This window comes from Scaptodrosophila lebanonensis, unplaced genomic scaffold, assembly GCF_003285725.1.
Source record: "Scaptodrosophila lebanonensis strain 11010-0011.00,11010-0021.00 unplaced genomic scaffold, SlebRS2 tig00000098-arrow-pilon, whole genome shotgun sequence".
Taxonomy (NCBI): Eukaryota; Metazoa; Arthropoda; class Insecta; order Diptera; family Drosophilidae; genus Scaptodrosophila; species Scaptodrosophila lebanonensis.
Window position 1 is genome coordinate 744,892 of NW_022060568.1, and position 22,175 is coordinate 767,066.

The 22,175-nt window shown below is 35.9% G+C and overlaps 1 protein-coding gene across 3 annotated transcripts in view; it reads left to right on the top strand.

The window, feature by feature from the left end:
• The first annotated feature begins 638 nt into the window (after positions 1–638).
• LOC115627729 (moesin/ezrin/radixin homolog 1) overlaps positions 639–22,175 on the top strand; it is a 30,343-nt gene continuing 8,806 nt past the window's right edge. The window contains exons 1-2 of one of the 3 annotated variants that reach the window (XM_030523485.1): positions 639–983; positions 18,687–18,815. In XM_030523485.1, coding sequence (XP_030379345.1) covers positions 18,801–18,815 — 15 coding nt within the window. In that variant the 5' untranslated portion in view covers positions 639–983; positions 18,687–18,800. Of the gene's footprint in view, positions 984–4,772; positions 4,791–18,686; positions 18,816–22,175 lie in introns of those variants that run through there. The other 2 variants (XM_030523488.1, XM_030523486.1) reach the window with 2 other exon arrangements.

The window sequence follows — 22,175 nt, forward strand, 5'->3', positions numbered from 1 at the left end:
TGTTACGCGCGCCTAAGCCGTTGGGGCATTTGGGAGCTATGTTCATGCATACACACTAGAGATGGGCAGTGGCCGGCCTTATACACACAAAAAAGACGCCCGTGAACCTTTTACCAAGCAGAAACCTATAAAAGTGCTGCAAAAGATCAAAATGTTGATTAAATTCTTCAGTGAATTATTTTGCATAAGATCGATTGTACAGAATTTTTCAAAAACAATCAATTAGGCACACAATTTTTTTAACAAATTAAATACAGTAGACTTATAAATATTTAGAAGTGCCCATCTACAGACTTTGATGAACGAGCACATAACAGTTTTTAGAATATTTTACAGAGGTCCCCAATTGAAGGTTGTTTGTTAGTTGAATTTTAGTGTTTTCTCGAGATCGGAGTATGAAACACTGATACGCGGTGCCACGAACAAAAATACAGCCCGTGCCCATCTCTAATACACACGTACACATTCATATATGTGCATACATGTGTGTCGTTGCTGCCGTTAAGCTTTGACGTCGCTGCGCTGTGTTGCTCTGCTCTGACTTTTTTTTTGCCATATGTACAACGATGTTCGAGCACAACTGACGCTGTTATAAAATTTTGCCATTTAGTCAGCAGCAAACTCGCTTACGCGTCTGAACAAGCAGCTAACCAGCAGCTAACCAGCCTCAAGTCGCAAGCAGCAGCCGACGGTCCAAAAAAAAGCCTCAACGCCGCCGCACAGTCAGTCAGTATATCCAAAGTTATCGTCGCAGCAGCCGCAACAAGTTAACAGAAACAGTTAACAGAAACAGCTCATTCAGTTAGACGCGACGGCGCGTTCGCGAAATTTTAATTTTTTTTTCCTGCAAATGACAAACGACTGAACGTTTCAATTTCAATGTGTGTCTAAAAAGAAATTGTTTATTATTTTTGTTTTGTTTATGTTAAATGTGCAGTGTATTTTAAATATAGTGCAACAAAAATAACAAGAATAACTCTTCGGTTCGTATTTTAAAATTTACAAATTTAAGTTTATATTTTGTGTGCGAGTGTGTGTCTGTGTGTGCCAGTCAATGGCTTTTCTAAATTGACATACTTTCTAAAAGCGTTAGAAAAAACAACAACATACTAGCGACAAGTAAATCTTGGCAACAATAATCACAACAACAACAACAACAGGAACGTGTATAGTAATAGCAAATGTGTGGTTAACAACAACAAAAACGACAACAACATCAACAGCCAAAGCCAAAGAGTTGCAGCAGGTTTCCAGACTCATAAACAAGTTGAAAGACAAGCAACAAGGCAGTGGCAGGCAGCGCCGCCGGCAGCGCAGCCATCTAAAGCGGCGGCGCAATGGACATCACAGAGAGACATCATTAAGGGTATTCCTGATTGCTGTTTAAGACTTGATTTTCAAAATGGAATTTGAAATTGTGTTTACGATTTTATTTTATTGAATAGCTCACTGGTGGCTAAATGAAATATTGCAAATTAAAATATAACATTGCATTTTTTGAATCAATTTAATATCAACAAATGCAAAGAACTAAATGACGAATTATCTTCAGCAAGAAACATTTGCTTCTGAGCTGATTTTGTCTTAACTATTTGTGTGCCCGTATTTGCCGCAGCTTTGTGGGTCACATTGCAGGCTTTTTATGGAACGGTTGTGAACAGCTGATCGCCACAATAAAAATCAAATCTTAAGCAGCAATCAGGAATACCCTTGTTGTTTGAGCGCGATTGGTCAGTGTTGCTGTTGGTTTTTGTGCTTATACTCAAAAGCAGTAATGACGATGCGACTTGTTTAGCAAGCCAAGCTGACAAACAAATAAACCAACGAATACGGCAATAATAAAAATATACCTATAGATGTACATGCATAAATATGTATGTAAGTAGTTGAAATGCATCTAGTACCAGAATACTGCGACTACTACTATGTACTATTTCTACTACTTTTCCATGCAACAAAACACCATACAAAAATGATGCCAGCCTCGCTCTCGCACTCTCTCGATCTCTCTCTTTCTCTTTGCTTTGGCTGCTTGTTGCGTTGCCAACTGGTTTGCGTTTTATGTGCAAAAATTGTTTAAACAAAAGTACACACAAACGCATTTAATATACACATGAGCTAACAAATAATCATCTCCATACTCATTATTATTTTTAAATGCCCAATAATTATTATGGCATTTAATTGCATTTTAACACACTAACAAACAAATAGCCTTGCACGCTGACTTCTTGCTGCTGCCATTGAAGTTGCTCTGCTCTGCTGTGCTCTGCTGTGCTGTTGAAGTCGACATGCTTATACTCTTATTGTTGTTACTGTTATTGTTGTTGTTGCTGCTGCTGCTGCTGCTGCGGCTACTGGAGTCATGCAATGCGCTTGAAGCGCGCGTGTTTAAATGCATTTAAACTCGCTTTTTATTTTATTGTTCAATACCCATTTTGAAAAGTACGAGTTTATTTGTAGCATTGTTTAAATGGCCAACAACAACAACAATCTTCTTTCATTTGAACAGTCATAGCTTAAATAAACACTTTTTTTCTTCGCTGCTTGTAGGTGTTTGTGTGTGTGTTTGCGATCATGTGCTCTTAAGTTGTGGCGTCAAGTGCCAATGTGGGCTCTCCAGATAGAGTTTTGGTCACTGAAAGCTCGCCCGTTGTTGTCTAATGTTGTGTTAGTGTTGTTGTCGTCTGTCAGCCTGTTTGGCTAGCTGGCTAGCTGACTTGGTCAACAAAAGGCAGCTGGCGACCGCATTGCTAAAATTCCGCCAGCTTTCTTTTATATATTTATGTATGTATGTATGTACGTTTGTCTGTCTATCCGTCCGTCTCTGGTATGGCAGCCTCTCTTCACTTTATGCTTGCCTTTCAATTTGTCTATGTATGTAAATTTTCGCCGCAAAAGTCGTTAATTTTTTCCCCCCCAATATTCATCATAATGATGATGTTGATGTTGCTGATGATGACGACGGCGACGATAAATGCCGCGCCCAAGTCCACAGCCACCTGTTGCAGTCCAATAACAAGTACAGTCGATAGTGCCTAAAGGCAACATTCAAGTTATCTTCTATTTCTATTTCTAGCATTTGTATGTGTTTCTTGCTTTATCGATAAGATTAAAATATTACGAGCGATTATCAGATAACTATGATTTTGAAAATAAGGTCCACAACATTTGAATGATATGCACATCTAGTTTTGCCAAATTCAAAAAATTTACCATTTTAACCGAAGAAAGAGATTGAATTTATTATATAACTTTTCAAAATGTGTGGTTGCCTTTCACAAATAAGGCTTATATGATTGTGGGAATAAAAAAAAATTAAATCAACAAATAAAATACATAGTAATGCTGATAATCGGTCGCAAGTCAACATCATTCTTCACGATATTCGGGTATATTCGAATATGGCGATGATAATGCACCAAACGCTGCAAAACATTAAAACTTTTGACTCATATGGACGCTTCCATTCGACATTATGCGCTTCGATTCAGGATCACTTTGAAAACAATACATTTCATCATCAGTCACAATAATGTACTACAAGCTTGGATCTTTTTAGGACTCCCTAATGATCCCACATAGTGTTACCTGGTGTGCGATAATTCTTCTTCTATCTAAAAGATTTGTTTCCTATCAGTTTGTGGCGCCATCAAAAATGTATATCCTGTTTATTTTAAGATGCACATTTTCTGTTTATCAAGTTCATTCCTATTTTATGCGGTAAATAATTAAAAAGTGATGTGTCTATTTCTAAGAAAATATCGTTTAGATTGCAATCAAAAATTGTTTATAATCAAAAGCGCAACTCGGCAACGATTGTTCACTGTACTAGAACTGTTTGTCAACTGTGACCTTCAGGTACACACAAATATAGAGACCCCATCGAGAGATTTTCAACCTCAAAACCCGAAACTTATTCGCACGTTAGTCGGTCCGGTCGAATGTATTGAATTCTAAAAACGAATTGATGAGTTAATCTTCGTGGCCTGGCAACGCTTCATTGATTTTGCATTTGCATAAATTCGTCGCGCAGAGCAGTTCTAAATACTTTGTTGCTTGTTGTTGTTATTAGCATGGAATCGGAGAGAAATGCCAAAAGTATCCAACAGGTTGCCAAATAAATCCATATAACGTGCACATAATTAATACTTGCAATTCATTTCATGCACAGATTTTGAAAGCAGAAAAAAGCGGCTAAATATTGGGATCAGCTTTGGCTCTTTTCAGTAAAAATATTGTGTCTCATTCAAGCCTTCTGTTGAATGAAAACTCACGTTTGTCTGTTCGGTGGCCGCATCGCTGTTGCTGTTATCTACATCCAGAAAAATACCAGAAATTTTAATTTAATTTGTTAATTTTAAAAAATATTTTTCTTGAACTCGGAAAATTATAGAACAGAGCCAAAAAATTTACATTTTTGGGCGATGGAACAATATGAATGCTTTGGGGAGTGAATAAAATAGAATTGAATGTATGCACATGGTACTTTCTGATTTTTTTTAAACATTATTTTAAAGAACGCTTATTTTTAAAATAAACCCTGTTCAAAACCAGAACTTTTTTTAGTGTACTTTAACATGTGTTAAAGCTGGAAGCTGTTGTCACCGCTTTTAAGCCGAACTCATCACTTACCGTTACATTGAATGTAATTTAACATAACAGCACGAACACACGTTTCGCGCCTATTTTGTTCAAAAATGTTGCCCTCTTCTGTTGCAAAATTGTTCTCAATAGATTTTTCAGTTGGCCAGAAAGCTGCGAGTGGACACGTAGCAGATTTTTCAATCGTAGTACCCCTTTTAATTTTTTGCTTGCATATTTTTGCATTTTAATTAATAATTGTTATTTATTTGTGGATGTGTGTGTGTGTGCGCCTCACCTTGTCGCTTGTGACGTGCTGTGCGTTTATGTATATATATGTGTGTGTATGTATGCGAACTTGGAACTTTTGTGCCTCTTCTTAATTGTATTGCCGCAAAGTTCAAGGTGTAACAAAAAATGCGATAAAAAAGATTGAAAAAAAAAATACAACTGCCATAAATCTCAACATATTGTTAATAGGCACATAGTTAGTCTCTGTTTGTATGTGTGTGTGTGTTTGCCGTTGATAATAACTTAAAATTGCTCAAAACTGAGCTCATCACCAAACCGGCGGCGACGCCACCACAGCAATAACAGCAATAGCAACAACGACGTTTAAAAATAGTAAATTATTAATTGAAGAAATGACTAATTGTGCAATTGATTGTTGCGACAAGTGTGTGATTTTTTTTTCATATCCCTCTCGCTTGCTTGATGTACATATTTTGCATTTCAAGGTAATTAAAAATAATATATGTACATAGATACATATACTATATACAAATAATTTGTTCATTGACGGCCGACCCGGCAAAGTAAATGACTAATGCACTGTGAGGCAGTTGGCAACGCAGGTTGTTGCTACAGCGCAATCACAACAGAGCATTAACAGAGGCCGCAACAGCAACTGTTGCACAGATACTGATACAGAGATGTATGTATCTCCCTGAAAAAGTGCAGCCTGTAAATAAATGAATTGACAAATTGTCTCTAATCCGAAAAGTTAAAAATGAAATTTTTTAATTGCAATTATAAATATAAATTTGAAGCTGATCAATAATATAAATTCACTCTTTTTCTTGCAATACATTCAAAGAAAACACGAATTAGGATGGGAAATGTGTGTTTGTGTGTGTGTAGAACTTAATTTGTTGTAGCTGTTTGTATAAGGTTTAGTTTTGATGTCGCTTAAATGACATCTGTGACGCAAAAAAAAGCAACAACAACAACCATAACATTAGCAACAATATGCACTTTTCCCCGTCACATGCTTTGTTTACATATACATACACATGTATGTGTATATAAACGTATATATGTATATATGTATGTATACATAGATACACAAGTATTCAATAGCTTGCGGTCACTTGATTTCTTTTTTTTTTTTTGATCGCTTAGCTTGCATAAAACAACGATTTACTAATGGCGCCTATTACGGTTGTTGTTTTTGTTTCTTGACAAAAAAATACCTTGACAACATTTTCGTTGTCTCATAAATCAATCAATTGGGCAGCGACAACATCAAAACAAAGCCGTTGGCTCCAAATAATGACATGAATTAGGTGGTTTTTTTTTGTCTTCCACCCCACTGTCTTGAATAACAGCAACAACAACAAACCATTGCCCTCTCTTTTTGCACACTAATTAAGTTTAAACGCATCGAAGGGGAGCATCGTTTACTCTTCAGATAGGCACCGTTACTTCGGACTAGCGATGAGGAACAAAATTGAAACTTAAGTCACGTTACAGCCTCACGTGCGTTGTTTCCATAATGGGAAGGGATAGATAGGGGCGTTTGTTTGCAAGTCCATACAGATGAAAATTATTTCAGTGATTTTTTACTTCTTCATAATCATTGTCGTTCTTCACACTAATCAAAAGTTTTAGATGTTGAGTTTGGGACTATAATTGAACAATTTACGTCCATGTCTGCTGTACTTACTGTTATACTTTACCTAATATTGAACATCAAATATGTACATAACTGATAGATAACCTGACCAGCAATTCAAGTACAAAAAAAAGAAGAAAAAAAAACAACTTAAGTATGTGCGATGAGTGAATTGATGACGATGACGAGGACTGTGCGCATAACCTCAAAACTCAATGTCACGCATATTATACACACATACAATCATACATATCCACATATTTACTCTTTTTGTCTATTGCTTTATATTGCTGTTGTTGTTGTTTTTTGTTTTCTCTACGATTAATATTTGCACGCGTGTTGTGTATGTGTGCGTGAGTTTGCTCAGGTGAGTGAGTATGCGTGTGTGTGTGTTGCATCATGAAATTTACTTGTCGCTCATAGTTTGCATGCAAATTTGGTCGTTAGCGTGTGTTTCATAATGCCACAGCAAGCTCATTGACAATTATCACAATGAGCCCAGACCTACATACATATGTATGAGTGTATATTAAAGAATGTATGTGTGTATTGCAAATATTAATTATTGCAAAAAAAAAGTCGTCGCCAAGTGACAAATGTTTAAAAGAGCGAGCGATAAAATACTCGTAACAATAAAAAACCAGGTGTAGGCTAATCAAAAAATTATTAGGTAGTCGTTTCAAAAAATAACTGTATACATGTGTGTTCGTAAATTATAGAATAAAGTAACGATAATAATCAAGTCTAACTATCACATTTTATCAATTCATTTTTTTGAATAACTTCTCTCTGTCAGTTGCATGCAACGTTACTTATCAGCAAGAGATTAGAAAGAGTGAGAATTGTAATTATATAAACAAAACAAATTAATTCATTTAAAAATAATCAAAGGTTTTCCCAGACATTTGTATCTCACTCCCGATTATATATTAATAGCTCTTTAAAATAAATTCTAAAGGGAAATATTTAAAATTATTTATTTATTTAAAACTAAAATAACCATTTTGTTTATGTTTACTTATGAGAGTTTTGAGCTGTAGTGGGCTGTGTACGCCTAAATGGCATTGCCGACTAATTAAAATTGATCTGCACTGTCGCTCTCTTTTAATGGAGCAGGACTTAAAGTAAGAGAAGCGCGTTTCGTGCCTGCTACGTGAGCGCGTGCTGCCTTTCTCTCACTCACTTGTTTATCGAACATGCGACCCAATTGTCAGTTGTTGTTGTTATTTGTGTGCTAAATTCTATGTTTGTATGTATGTAGTTGTCTTTTTGCCATTTTGTAATTGTTTTTCGAGCGCTTTGCTGGAAAACACAATAAGAGATATAAAATATTTTTGGAGCAATTGCCACATAAACGCACGATGACACGATTGTGTGTGCGTGTGCTTGTGTGTTTAGACAGGCTGTTGGTGTGTTTGTGCCCGCGTTAGATAAGATATGCATGTGACTTGTTGTTTTTTTGTTGTTGTTGCTGTTGTTGGTTTTGTCACGTCGCTTTCAGCCATGCAGAGAGGAAGTGGCGGCGGGGCAACAACAACAAAAAACGCGATATAAGCAACTTTATTTTATTACAATGTTGTCGCTGTAGTCGTTGTTGTTGTTTTTGTAGCGAGTGCGTGTAAAAGTAAAAAACATTGCTTTTTTGCGAGAAACGTGCGCATGAACTTCAATTGATTGCTTGCAAAAAACGAAGAGGTGTTGCCGTTGCCTCTTAGGTAAAGAACAAGTAATATTCTTTTTCATTCAAATATGTACACAATAAAGAGTTGATAAGCGTAGCTCGTCAATTATGTAATTTGACCTAATTTAGATTATCGATTTGAAGTCATGGTATAATAATAACAACAAAAATATCAACAACAAATTAAAGTACATGTGTACGTCACCTGTTTTAGAAAACTTTCCATTGATTGAATTTCAAAGTCACGCAGCAACAGCTACTACAACAAAGCTACGAAAAAACTTCCCATTCAAACAATCACCACTATACATTCATACATACTCGTACATACATACATATGTACGTAGGTACATTCATGTATACATAGATATATTCATCATCATCATCAGCAGCAGCAGTACAAAACTAAGCTAAACTTAAACAAAAAACTGTCACTGCTGCCCTTCAACCACAACAATATAAACCTTTTGTGTGTGTGTGTGTTGATATTTTGCATGCCCATAATACAAACGAATGTTGACAATTGACATTAACAATTAACACAGCAAGCAGGAAGAAGCGGAGAGGCATGAAACGGCGCTCAAACACGCAAAGCAAAAAAAAAAAAAACTACCAAAAAGAAGAAAGATAGACAAATTGAAAAGCGCGCCTTTATGTGGGCGATTGCGCACACGCTCAGTGTTGGTAAACGATGTAACAAAAACAAATACTGTCAACTCAGCCTTGTTGTTGTTGCTATGTGTGTGTGGTTGACTGCCCATAAAAATGACGATAACAACTGAACTAATTGCAGCTGCGAGTTACTACCATGCTAGGACTAATTTGAATCGCGAGTCATAAACGGAAAAATGTTGGCATGAAAAGCGTCGCAGTTCAGTCTAACGATTCAATAATCATATTCAATAATCTGCTAAAAATGTATATGTTCAGGATAATTTTAAAGTACAGCCAAGCTGTCTTTTCAAAAATAAAAACATTTGTGCATCGACAATTGAAATAAAATCCACTTAATATTGGTATCGAGCGAAAAGCGACTTAACATACTCGCATAAGTAGTAAGTCTGTTCCTAGTCTGTAGTAGGAGTAGTCTCTGTTCCTAGAAATGGCTCACAGCTTCCCAGTTTCAGGTCCTCGTCTATTTCTTCCGCATTCTCTTTGCAGGGCCATGTGGACAAAAACCTACTATAAACATTAATTAAAGCCAAAAATGCATTAAGTAATGATTATGTTTAAATGTTAAATGCTATTAAGCAACTTTGTTAATAGTTTATTATTCATAATTTGGAATAATGTGAAAAATTTGATCTTATTAAACTTACATATTTCTGGACAAATTGGGTACAATGTTACGTCTTCAAAATCTCAGCCAAATGTGGACTTTTATGACTTTATAGAAGTTCTACCAATTCGCAATAAAAGTAAAATGATTCCAATTAAAAACCAACATTTTTGCTGATGTTCAGCCGTGCCGATTTTAAGAGAATTTTGTGGTTATACCAGAAACTTTCCGAAGTTTTAGGGCCCAGACAGGCAAACATCGGCCGCACGCTCCACTGGTTAGCTATATTCTACGAAGATCCATAATTGCTAGTTCTTTCAAAGTTAAGTGCAGTGTAGTCAGTTCAAAAAATTGAATTGAAACTAAATTTAAGATAAATGCTTTGATATGAGAGTCTTTAAAACATTAACAAGATTAAGATGTACCCTTTTTACATTGACGCTAAAACTACTTATTTTGCTTTTTAAAACATTCTTTTTTTGTATAATGATTCTATGAATAGGCAGGGTATTTGTTAAGAAATCCATAAGTTGTTTTCCAAAGAATTAAATACCTACTGAGTGTTAGAATCGATTCAAATGTTGATGCATCTTGTAAGATATCGATTCTGAAATTACATATTTTAATTATTTTTAATCATTCGTATTTTCCAAAAATATATAGAAAAAGTATATTATGGGAGAGGAATTCGTTGTAAGAAGCAATCTCTATGAAGGTGCTTGGACCACACAGCCGCATTCATTCATACCGCCACTCTCTCTCTCTCTCTCTCTGTCTCTCAATATATCTCTCTGTTTCTATTCCGTTTTCATTTTTCATTTTATGGATTTGCGTGCTGTGTTAATTATGGTCGTGTTGATGTTTTTATTTTTTTGAGGTGTCCATGTCGTGTGGGCCGCTGACGCCTGCCTTCCCGCCCTGCTCCGCCTGTCATTAGTTGTTGTTGTTGGTGGTATTGTTATTGTTGTTGCCGCACTGCTATTATTTTCTTAACGTATGTACGTCCGTCCACATCGCTGCTGGCTCCCTCCCTAGCCACAATCTAGAACATTTAAGCCTAATTTGCTTCATTTAATCGTCACATTTGTTTTTGAATGTTCTAAATTGTCTTTGGACGATGTGTCTGCGTATGTGCGTGTGTGTTTGATGGCATCGTATTGTGTGTGTTTGCTCAGCAAGTTAAGAAAAATAGCGGCTCGTTTGTTTGTTGCCGAATAAATTTGTTGGCCAGTATGTGTTCCTTAATTTTATTTACCAAAAAAAAAAGTAGAAAAAAGTGTGTGTTTAACTTTTAATTAACAACTGGGGCGCAGTAAAATTAATTTACTTTTTTTTCCATTAACCTTAATTATCATTTTCAAATTTAAACACTGGTTGGCCAGTCAGCCTCGAATAAGCAAAGAAAAAAATTTTCACCTGTTTTCATTCAAAAGAAATAACATTTTCTTTGCGTCGAACTTTGTATGCTCTTCTAGTTTTTAATTTGTCTAAATTAAAACAAATTTCCTATCTCTGTAAATAATATCAGAAAATCATGAAAACATATTTTAATAAATACTAGTTCACAGTCTTTTGACTACCTAGCTATTATGAATTGTGCTTAGAGCCTGTTGTTCTACCGAAATTTCCCGTGTTTCCGTATCGACCATCCACAAGATCTTGCCAGGGCCTGTAATGCTCGTATTGTGTGACAAAACTCGTAATACACCACCCCTCCCCTCCCTTCCTAGAGTATGATAATTCAGTTCAGTTGGTCAAATGGCTCTGCCGCACAACTGCTTCGGCTCGCTTGATTGCCCGACGTGGCGAGCACTTTAATTATTGACCGCAAAATAGGTTGGAAAAAAAATTCAAAACGAAAAATCAACGCGCCATGAAAAAGACAAATAATTGCTGAAATTAAAAGTGCCTGCCTGGCCGGGCGGGCGGGGCTGTCCCGGACCGGTCTGGCCATTGGATATATTATATTTTTTTTCTTGCTCGCCTCGTTTTATTTATTTTCATGAAAATGAAATGAAGAAAATGTATTGCTATTTATTTAATGCTCATTATTATGTTCGCATTATGTGTTTAAAATTGAAAATGAAAAGTAAAAGCGAATGCCAGGCGCCGTTTTTGTTGTACTTGTTGTTATGTATTGGCCACCTCTTTTTTTTCTGTTTTACATTTTAAAATGCGCTGCGCATACGCAATGCCTTCCATTTATCTTTTGCTGTCCCCCCTCTTCGTCACTTGCCTCTTCTACAACTGGCGCTCCATTAGTGTATCTGAGGCGCGTGCGTGCGGTTCCGGTACTAAAATAGTAAACGTGATTTTGTGCGGCTGCTGGTTTTGCTGTTTGAGCTGAGCTGCTCATTAATGTAGTTAATGCATATTAAATATAAACAAAGATCGGTTGCGTGGGAGGTGGTCTACAGTTACGTAAAGCTTCGCTCTCATGACTAACTAGATGCACAACTCGGGGGTAGTGATGAGAAGTGAAGCCAGAAAAAACACGGTCCAGTTATTTGTCTAAATTGACAATTTTCTAGCAGTATATGTTCGTTTTTAGAGATGTACTACCGTGGAGGTTGTGAAAGGTACAGCTTTTTATAACTACTACTTCTGACACTTTTCAACACTGTCGCTCGAAAAACAGAACAACAGTTTGTTCTGGCTCGATGACTGACTGGTGATCAACACACAGCCGAAACGGCTCGACACAAGTTGTCACAGTCACAGTGTAGGAAAATTCGTACTCCAAATGGGGAAAACGGTCTCAACCATTTATTTGAAAAATCTTAATTTTTCAACCGATTTTTTATATGTCAATTGTTTGTTAACTTTATAGCGTCATAGCAATATTGTTATTACGCGGCAATGCAGACTAGACTAGAACTGTTTCCTAGTTACCTCACCAGCCCCTAAACAGTTTATATAATGCCTCATGATATTCAAAAGCTTCAACCAATTTGATTAGTTGAAGAACTATGGTCGGCACAGGGTATTCAAGAACTTAACGTTCTAGTCCCTATTTTATGAAAATTGCAAAGTTAGTTTCGGTCCATAAGACAAAGCAGGACAAAACTGTTTTCTTGATAATTATTAAATGATGTAATTTATTAGCACCCAATCGATTGGTGTTTCCTCAAATTGTGATTTGTAATTCTACGACACATTATCATGCATTATGGGGTGCGAAAAGCGTCACACACACACACATATATATATATATATATATATATATATATATATATATATATATATATATATATATATATACAAACGTACACTCGCAAAATAATCAAATCATTTCCATTTCCGTTCTAAGCTTTAAAAAATGTGTGTGGCCGGCATAGTTGAAAGGGAAACCAAAATAAAATAAAATAAATACATAATAAAAAGTCAAATTGGTGGCCATAGCAAATGGAATCAAATCAAATAAACTAAAGATCGCGTAATTAAGTGAAGTAGGAAATGACGCATAGTTGTTGTTCGTCGTTGAGTCCAGCGGGGCAACTATTGCTCCATTCTGCCTTTTTGCTCTCCCATTCCATTCATGAATGAAATGGAAATTAAAATTGAAATGAATACAAAACAAGTGCAAGAGCACCTAAAACTTTCTCTCCTTCTACTCTCTCTCTCTCTCGCTCTCTCTCTCGCTCTCTCTCTCTCTCTCGCACACACTTACTGGATCACCCACAATCATGCAGGATGCATTTAATCAGTCAATCAGTGGAAGAGTCGAGCCCAGTAGAGTGAGTTAGTTACTCATTCAGCCCATATCGAGTTTTTCTAGAGTAATGGTTAGAGGTAATAAGTGATCCAATCGGGCTATTTGTATTCATGATTCATGCACTTACTCGTTAACGCATTTTGATTCAAGCCAAAGGAATTTAGCGTTACGGCCGCCGTTACCTCCATATATTAACTGTTGTTGCTGCTTCTTCTGCTTCTGCTTCTGCCGTTTCTATTGCTGATTAGCGCTTCGCTCGTTTACAGCAGCAGCGTTGCAAACATGAGCTCATTCCCCATTTACTTGGTGCGCTGCGCCAAGCAACAGCCGAAAAAATACAAAAACAAATAAATAACTTTCAGCTTAGCTGGAAAAAAAGTCAGAAAAATATGGCAAACGATGTCGTCGTTTATCGTCGTCGTCGTCGTCGTCGGCGCCGTCGTCGCGGTTGCCGTTGCCGGCCGATGTTGGCGAAGTTCACGCAGAAGCGATAATAAATACGGCATGATGTCATAATTTGTGCAAACCAAACACAACTCTCGATTTAGTATTGCGCCCGCTTCACAATATCTTTTAAATACAGACATACTGTACATACTCGAACATACATACATACATATGCACACATATTTCTTTAAAGTACATTTATGAAAAGGAGCACAAAGCACGAAGTTGTCGAAAAATATTTCGATATTTCGCAAAGAAGCTCCAACACAAGTGAATCAAACTTCTTACAACTAAGCCCGTTCTCTAACAAGAACTTTAAAATAATTTTAAATTAAAAAAAAAAGAAGCGCAATGCAACATCTGGCTCCGACTTCTTTCTAATCTGGTTCGGCTACAATAAGTGCAGACTCTGCCTTCATTTTCTGGACAAATAGGCCACTTCATCTCCAGACTCTCTTGGGCAAAGTGCATGCAAGAAGGGCTCGATGAAAGGTCCCGACAAAGTCAAAGGCTGATATCATCCATCCACCCATCATCCATAATCTAATAACTATTTTTGTTTAGCAGAATCTTCTCTACTATAGGTACAAATTCTCCACGAAGAACAGTCTTCTTCTACATTCTTCTTTGGTAAAACTTTTTTAAAGAACAAGAAAGTAAGATCCTCAATTAAATGATTTTCTATTAGTCTGGAATTCTTAAAAATCAATTTTTGTAACAGAGATCTCTAAATTATTTGTAAAGAACGTTAATTTCCATGTATTGCAATCCGTTACAAGGAACTAGTTAGGTTATATTTGGGTATTCTATTAAGAAAAATTAGCTGTTTCTTTTAACCGAACTGGAAGTTTGAAGATAGATTTTCTAACACAATGATACCAAATCTAATTTCTAAGAAACAAAATCCCTCTATATCTGGAAAGTCTTGGAAAGTTTTTCAAGTGCAGCAAATTTATTTACAGAAATATTTATTTTCAATTTAGCTTTGTGATAGCGATTGACTACGAATACGACGAATATCGACTGGAAAGTGAGCTATTGTAGAATATCGCGTCAGACATATCAGGCTATTACTTACGACGCTTCATCGAACACTAATTTGTAGTAAAAATAGGAATCTGCTGTTTAATGAGTTCCATTTAAAGAAAGATATGTAATGGTGGAACTAAACTTAATCTAATTCCAAGCTATCTCATAAAATACATAATAGGAATTTATGCAAAATGTAATCTAAATTGTTGAACATTCTTGGGTTCAGACGTACTATATGTGTTAAAAAGCTTCTGAAATGTAGAAATGTTAATACGGAAAAACAGAAACAGCAGTTTTATTTGCCCTCCAAAATTGTGAAAGGTCGCGAATTTTTAGGTAACTAACGAAATGTAAAATGTAAAAATTAAATTCTCTTCCTACCTTGCTTTTGCGTTTGTGTTGTTTTTGTTGTTTAGGAATGTACGAACAGTGAAATGAAGTTAGAAAAGAATAAAATATTTTACGTAAATAAAAGAGGAATGTACACTATTGATCTACCCGAAGGAAACCTCGATAGTAGCCAACAGTTCTTTGCAAATTCTAGTCTACATCAAGGAGATGGATCACTTAAAAAATATAGAACCAACTTGTGACATAGCAATAACAATAATCTACAAAATTGTTTCAAGTTTTTCTACTCGTAGTATAACTATTTCATGAAGTAACAAATGAATTGTTTTTGCTTTCAAGGCAGCTGTTAATACGGGAAACTTCTAATATGTTATCTGCAAACCTTGTACGAGTATACTAAATACGCTAGACTGTATGATTACTGATTTACATTTCGAGGGAATGGTGTAAAGCCGAAAACTATTTTAGGCGCAATTTCACGTACTTGACATAAATAATATTCGTATACATACATATGTACATATGTACATGAGTATATACACGTATATAATATATACGTACGAGTATGTATGTATTTACCGAATATGTTCGTGCACTCTCACAATGTTAAGCCATGGCCAGTAAGTTGTCGAACATTTGACGTCATTGTTGTGTGCATTGCGCTTTTGAGCACTGGTCGTTCGGTTGCGTCCGTCCGTCCGACCGTCCGTCTGCTGTTCATGTCACGTGTGTCAAGTTCAAATGTCGAACGTGTCAAATTTAATTGGTTTCTCATTGTGATGTTGGAATGACTGGGCAATGGGTGAATATTGCTTCTATTGTTGCTATTATTGCCTCTATTGTCGCTTATCTACACAAACTATAAGTTAAAAATATAAAACAAACGAAAAAACTATACACTTACACTCGTACATATGTTAAGCCTTAAGTGAACCGCAGACATAAGGAAGCGCTTGTGTCGATAAAAAAAATGTTTGTTATGGCTTTTTGACAAAGTTCAAAATTATGTTTATGGCATGGGGGAACTCTGTTTAATATCTACGTACAATAAATCTAACGTGGCTTATAGATTATTAATGTGGCTGTTAATGCTATACGTACTCGTATGTCTGACCACCTTGAACTCGGTTGCTTTAAAAGCTAGGAAGTCCAACTTGGATGTAAACCTTATGAGGCTTATCGACTAGTGTTTCGGGCATTTTCGAAATGCCATTATATCTGTGACAGTCAAACAATAGTTCATACATTTTCTATGATTATTGATTTCATGATGAACTTTTTTCTCAAAATTGTTTATATACGAGCCTATTAATTGGTACGGCAACTTGTTTTCTTATTGTACTGCTTATGAAGCTTTTATTTACATATGTCTGGGTGCTGCGTGCTGACGACAGCACATACAAGTTTAGTTTGTTTTTTATTTTTTAGAAAGGGTATTAAATTATTTATTAATCAAACATCATCTTTGATGCATGCCATACTTCGTTAACCAAGAAAAGCCCACAGCTTTGCAAATTAAACAAGCCCGACAGTGAAATGCCCGTCAGCCAGACAAAATAACACAAAACGAAAAAAAGTAGAGCGACTAAACTAAACTTGTGTTGTCTGGGGATTGGATGAATCTGCATACCAAGATTGGTGAATGTGGGTTCAACCGTTTTCGAAATCCAGACGTTCATACAGACAGACAGGCGAAAGAACATGTCTAGCTCGATTTGTCTCGTAATGTCTACTTCATTGATTCGAAAGTGCCTGCACAAACCTAAGATGGCCGCTTCAGAAGATCAAATCAATTCAAATTTCGAAAAATGCTGCGCCTCCAAACATTAGAAAGACAATCGTCGGGTTTCAAAATGAAACCACACTTTTTCTGGAACTAAATGGTTGTAAGATGTATCAATAAGGTTTCTTACAAAAAATCTCACCAAGATTGTTTACATTAGTTAACAATTTTAATTCTTATTCAACAAAATAACGTAATGTATGCATTTCGTTCGTTTCCATTTAAAAGACAGACTCTTCTGAATCATTTCTATCACCAAAGTAGTCTCAATCGGCAAGTTATTTTCTCATTGTTAATCCCAACCCTATTTCCGAGAAACATTTATAATTTAAAGAAATCAAACACAATGCCTTGAAGCCACAGCTATTTATATTCTTTCGAGAAAAAGCTGTGCGGTGGGTTTTCGACTTAGATTCTACAATCGAATTGCTCAGAAGGGTTCGAAGCAGCTCCTCAGTCAAAACTCTGAGTACACTAAAACTATCACGAGAGCTACGTGTGCATCATCAAAAGCGTTTTGGCCTTGGCCGAGCATTTCCGGTTTTTCGCTAAGCTGTTGCTGCTCAAGGGAGGGGTGGGGGATAGGTGTTGAAGAAGAAGAGCCACAAAAACTTTAATCAAAGGTGTTATGACGCGTTGGCAACAACGTGTATTTGATTTCATTTATCCACTTCTTTATTGTCTCGTATTTGTACAAAGTGTGCTGCATTTTGTCAAAGTGCCAGTGAAATCGAAATTATAAACATGTGGGTACGAGTATGTCATAATGCCAGATATAGCCAGATGCGCGCATCATGCTCTGCCTGATATATATCTGTGTATGTAGAACATACTACAAGCAGAAGGGAGAGATAGTGCCAACATTGAAGGTAGATGTCACGATGACATCGTGAGCTATTCATTTACAGACGGACGGCGCGTGTTAAATGTTGAGAGTATTGGACCTACTTGTATTATAGGCGGGCATTAGTTGAAGAATTTAACAAGTAAGTGATAAGCTTTAGAATGTGGCATCGATAACGTAGAAAAAACGCTGCAAAAGATCCTTTTGTTTGTTTTGGTTTGGAAAAAAAAAAACCCTGAAAACTCTGCAGTTTAAACTGGATTTTGTTCTATTTGATTATTGGCTATTAAATTGATATTAAGAAAATTATTTCATTTCAGATATTAATAACTTCTTTCAATGAATTCTAAACATTCTGTAATAGTTTAATGAAATAAACTTATCTCATCTTTTTGAAAAAAAAAAGATGATTTCAAATTGATATTCTGTTGTAAATCATTAATTTTTAATTGAATATTTAATGTTTGCATGAATGATTGAGTTTTAAAACAAATTGTCAAAGCTATACATGCTTTATTTATAATCAATTTTGAAAACGATTTTATTTTGTCAATGAATCAACCATTTTTTTTTTTGCTGATTTGTTTGAAAATTGTGGCAATTAGGTATATGTTGGTTTTAAATTGATTTTCTTTTGTAAAGTTATGCAAATAGCCTTTTGGTTCTGAATAATTGCCATTAAGTTACAAGTTTGATTTCTGTTTGGTTATACCTATATACCTATATACTCAAGATAATATGGCATGTATAGTATATGTTTAGTGTGGATTCCTTAATGATGCACCTATTGTATTGTATTAATCATTCGTATAATTGAAGCTTTATCTTTGCATTTCGTTTTATGCTCACTTTGCAAATTGTGCGTTTTAGTCATCAACCGATCTTGATAAGTGGCTGCTATAGCTGTATAAAAGATCTGGCTGGGTGCGTTGGAGCAATCAGTTGCCTGCTTTCTCGGCCGTTAGTCGCACGTGCGTCATTTGCAATTTGATTCTAAGGAGAACTAAATCTAATAATTATGAATTCATATTTCTTGAGCTGTTTTCTGACTCTCAATTTGATTTCTTTCTTTGCAGCTATACCCTCCCATTAAATATTAACAGCCGCCCAATTTTGTTTCATTACAATTCCACTAACAACAAAAACAACGACAACAACAATCAGAGCCAGGAGAAAAGACAAGCAGCAAAATGTCGCCAAAATCGGTAAGTCCATATTTATATAAACATGTGTAGATATATACTATATATATATACTTATATGTATTGTGATAACAATTAATTATGGGTCTTATGCAATCTGAATACGTGAAGAAACTTTTATTTGTCTTCGACACACACACACACACACACACACAAACACACAATATCTATCGGGAACAAATTGTTGGAAAGTGATTCCAAAGTTAAAGTTGATAACGAGAAACACGTTTATAAATTATCATACATTATCTAGTGCTTGAAGTTTTTGTTGCCGCAAGCCTCGCCCGCTTAGGAAATATGTATAGGAGTATATGAATACTCTTTGGTTAACTCTCGGATGGTCTTGCTTATCTTATTTCTAACTTGATCAGATAGCAAGATACTGAGTATGGCAAACTGTACAAAATTTCAGAAGTCAACTACTTATACATATATTTGGGGAACAGATCACGTCTGGAAAACTAACAAAGACATGTCTAGAAAATTATGTGCCACCTAATATGTTGTATGACCAATTCCGTAGATTTAATAGTGTAGCTAATAGTTTGTTTTATGCTTCAGAATATTTCTAAATCTTTTAAGTTATCTATATAGTTGGACGATCCGAGATCTCACAGAAAGCTTGAAGTCATAAGACTGTTTGAAATAGAAATAAATACGAGTAGATTCAGGAAAAATATGGATATTAAAAGCGATCGTAATAGCTAACGAATTGGTTATTTTTTTAGGATTATAAGTTCATCTCTGAGATTTTACATAACATTTTTTTTATATACATATATAAATCTTTAATCTTTATAAGTTGATCTCTGAGATCTTACATTACATTTCAATTCGAAGCGTAGGACAATATCTTTAGGTTGACTCACTGGATTGCTCAGATCTTTGAGAAACTTCCAGATTGGTTCGCATGACTGATAGATTGATGGACGACTAATCTGAGGTTTTTCGCGTCATTAGTCGCGAACGTCAACAGCAGCTTGCCAATTTCTGCAGTTGTACTTTCAATTCGAAAATTGTGCCACATATTTGGACAATTTTGACAAGTAGCAGACACACACACACATACAAGTACATATATAAATAGGCGCACTTATCTTGATAAGTTGCTGCGATTTTAATTTGGCATTTTGCCAAAGATACGTTTGCCGCTGCTGACGTCATATCGTGCGACTTGGCTATATGACGTGTGTCGGTATCGAAAAGACGTCACTTGGCCACTAAATTTAAAGACGGCCCACTAGAAAACTAAATGGAAAGAAGAAGATGGCACAAAAGAATGAAAAATATAATGCCCTGTCGCCCAAGTGTCAACTGCCAATAAATTTAGTTAGATTTCGTTTGAATGATTGGCAAGTGCGGCAAGTGGTTGGCGAACTGAACTGAACCGAACTGACTGAACAATTTGAACGTTATCTTTTTCTTTTTTTAGTTCAAGTTGGCACAGTCGCACCCAATTTCATGGCCTCTACATATTTTATAATAGCACGCATTTTATTTGCATAGTCATCAGAGTTCCTTCAGCTCGGAATTTTTGCTTACCCAGTATTTTAGGTGAGCCGAGCCGAACCGAGCCGATGAGGAAATGCGTGAGTGAGTCACATGCTGTGCTATTTGCTTTCTAGGCTTGGTAATTGCTTCTAATAGGCCCACAGTCGGCAAGCAGTCTTTAGTATTGGATTGTGGGCCACACGGCGTATGATTGACGCGCGCTGATTTGTTTGTCTTGTCTTACACCTGGGGGTGCGGGAGCAGGTGCGTGCGCCCCAAAAACTAATCATTGCCGCTGAAAAATCCAATTTACTGAATAATCAATGCATGCATAATAGAATCTTAATTGAGGGTTTTTCTATTTTTATTTATCACTACTTCTGATAACGTTTGTATTTAAAACCATTGTTCAAACAATTTCTGCTGGCATTTATAACCGACAAAATTAAATAAATGGCCATATCTCGCCAACTTGTTTTTATAGGTTTGTGTTATTTTTGTTGAGCGAACAGGGATTTCCATTTCTTCTTTGAAAGTAATCCCCATTTCCATCGTTCATTTGTAATAAAAACTTATTCATTTGTAAGGTTTTACTATGATGTCAGCTTTTTAAGCTCCATTTCGACAATGTTAGTTTGAAAAATGTATCGTTTCTTTTAGGGACGGGGAAATTCTGAAAGGATTACAGAAAACATTTCATCGTAGATTGTTCCAGAGCAATTGTATCTTAACCCTTAATGAACAAGAAATAAATTGAATTAATTTAACCTATGCAGGATAACTTGTTGGAAAGCTGTTATGCACAGATTTCTTGTTGCCAGACCGGATGACTATATTATAAAGCTGCCAAAGAACCTATTAGTCAAGTTAGTTGTTTTACTTCATTGTTTCTAAAGCTATAGCTAGCAATTCTTGATAATCTTGCAATATATACTTCATTTCGATTGGAATCGAACCTCTATATCATAAAGCTAGCATAGAAACGATCGCGTTAAAACAGCTGTTGTTTGTTGTAAAATTGCTTCTTTATGATGAAGTTCTATAAAACAATAAATAAAATAATCAATAATTCAAATCAAAAAGTTGGTCCTTAATTGTTGGCTTTTCTTAATCAATAATGCTCAAATTATTGAGGAAAATAATTTGTACTCTACTGTGTACGAGTGTACCTCAAAAAAGCTAAACTAATTGTTAGATAAATTAATCAAGTGCAACATTTCTCGATGGTATTACAACTTTTGCTCTTCTTGATGGCATTTCAAGGGTACTTCGATATATATTTTCTCAGCATGACTAAAATCGAACGCTTTACATCGAAAACAATCGCTTGCTCGGTAATCGATACATCGATGTGTCCTGCAATGGTGGGAAGCAAATGTAGGAATTAGTTCTTTTTTAAAATTCAGTATCTTTTTTAAATTCCTGCAACACATTAAGCAGCTGGCTTCCATTGATTGAAATGTTTCCAAACTATAAAAGTGCTATTGAATGAATGCATATTTTTGGCCTAGTAGCTCAGCTCCATTGTCTATTTTAAAGCACGTAATTGATGTGAAATTATTTCAAAAATAAATACTAGTATAACTGACCTCAACCACTGCAGTGGTTTGTGCTTTTGAAAAGTGTTGTTGTATTGCGTGGGTCACTTTCACAGTTCAACTGATGGATGGGCAGGCCGGGGGGCCACACAGACAACAGCGAACACAACCGTTAGAGTCGTGCGCCTTGTTGTTGCTGTCTATTTCACCTGCCTGTCTGTCTATTTGCCTGCCTGCCTCTCCTCTTCTCTTCCTCTCTCCCCACTCGGCCTGCCAGTTTGTGTGTCTTTCTGTCTATTTTGCTGTGAAAATGCATAGTTTCTGCTGTCGTCGT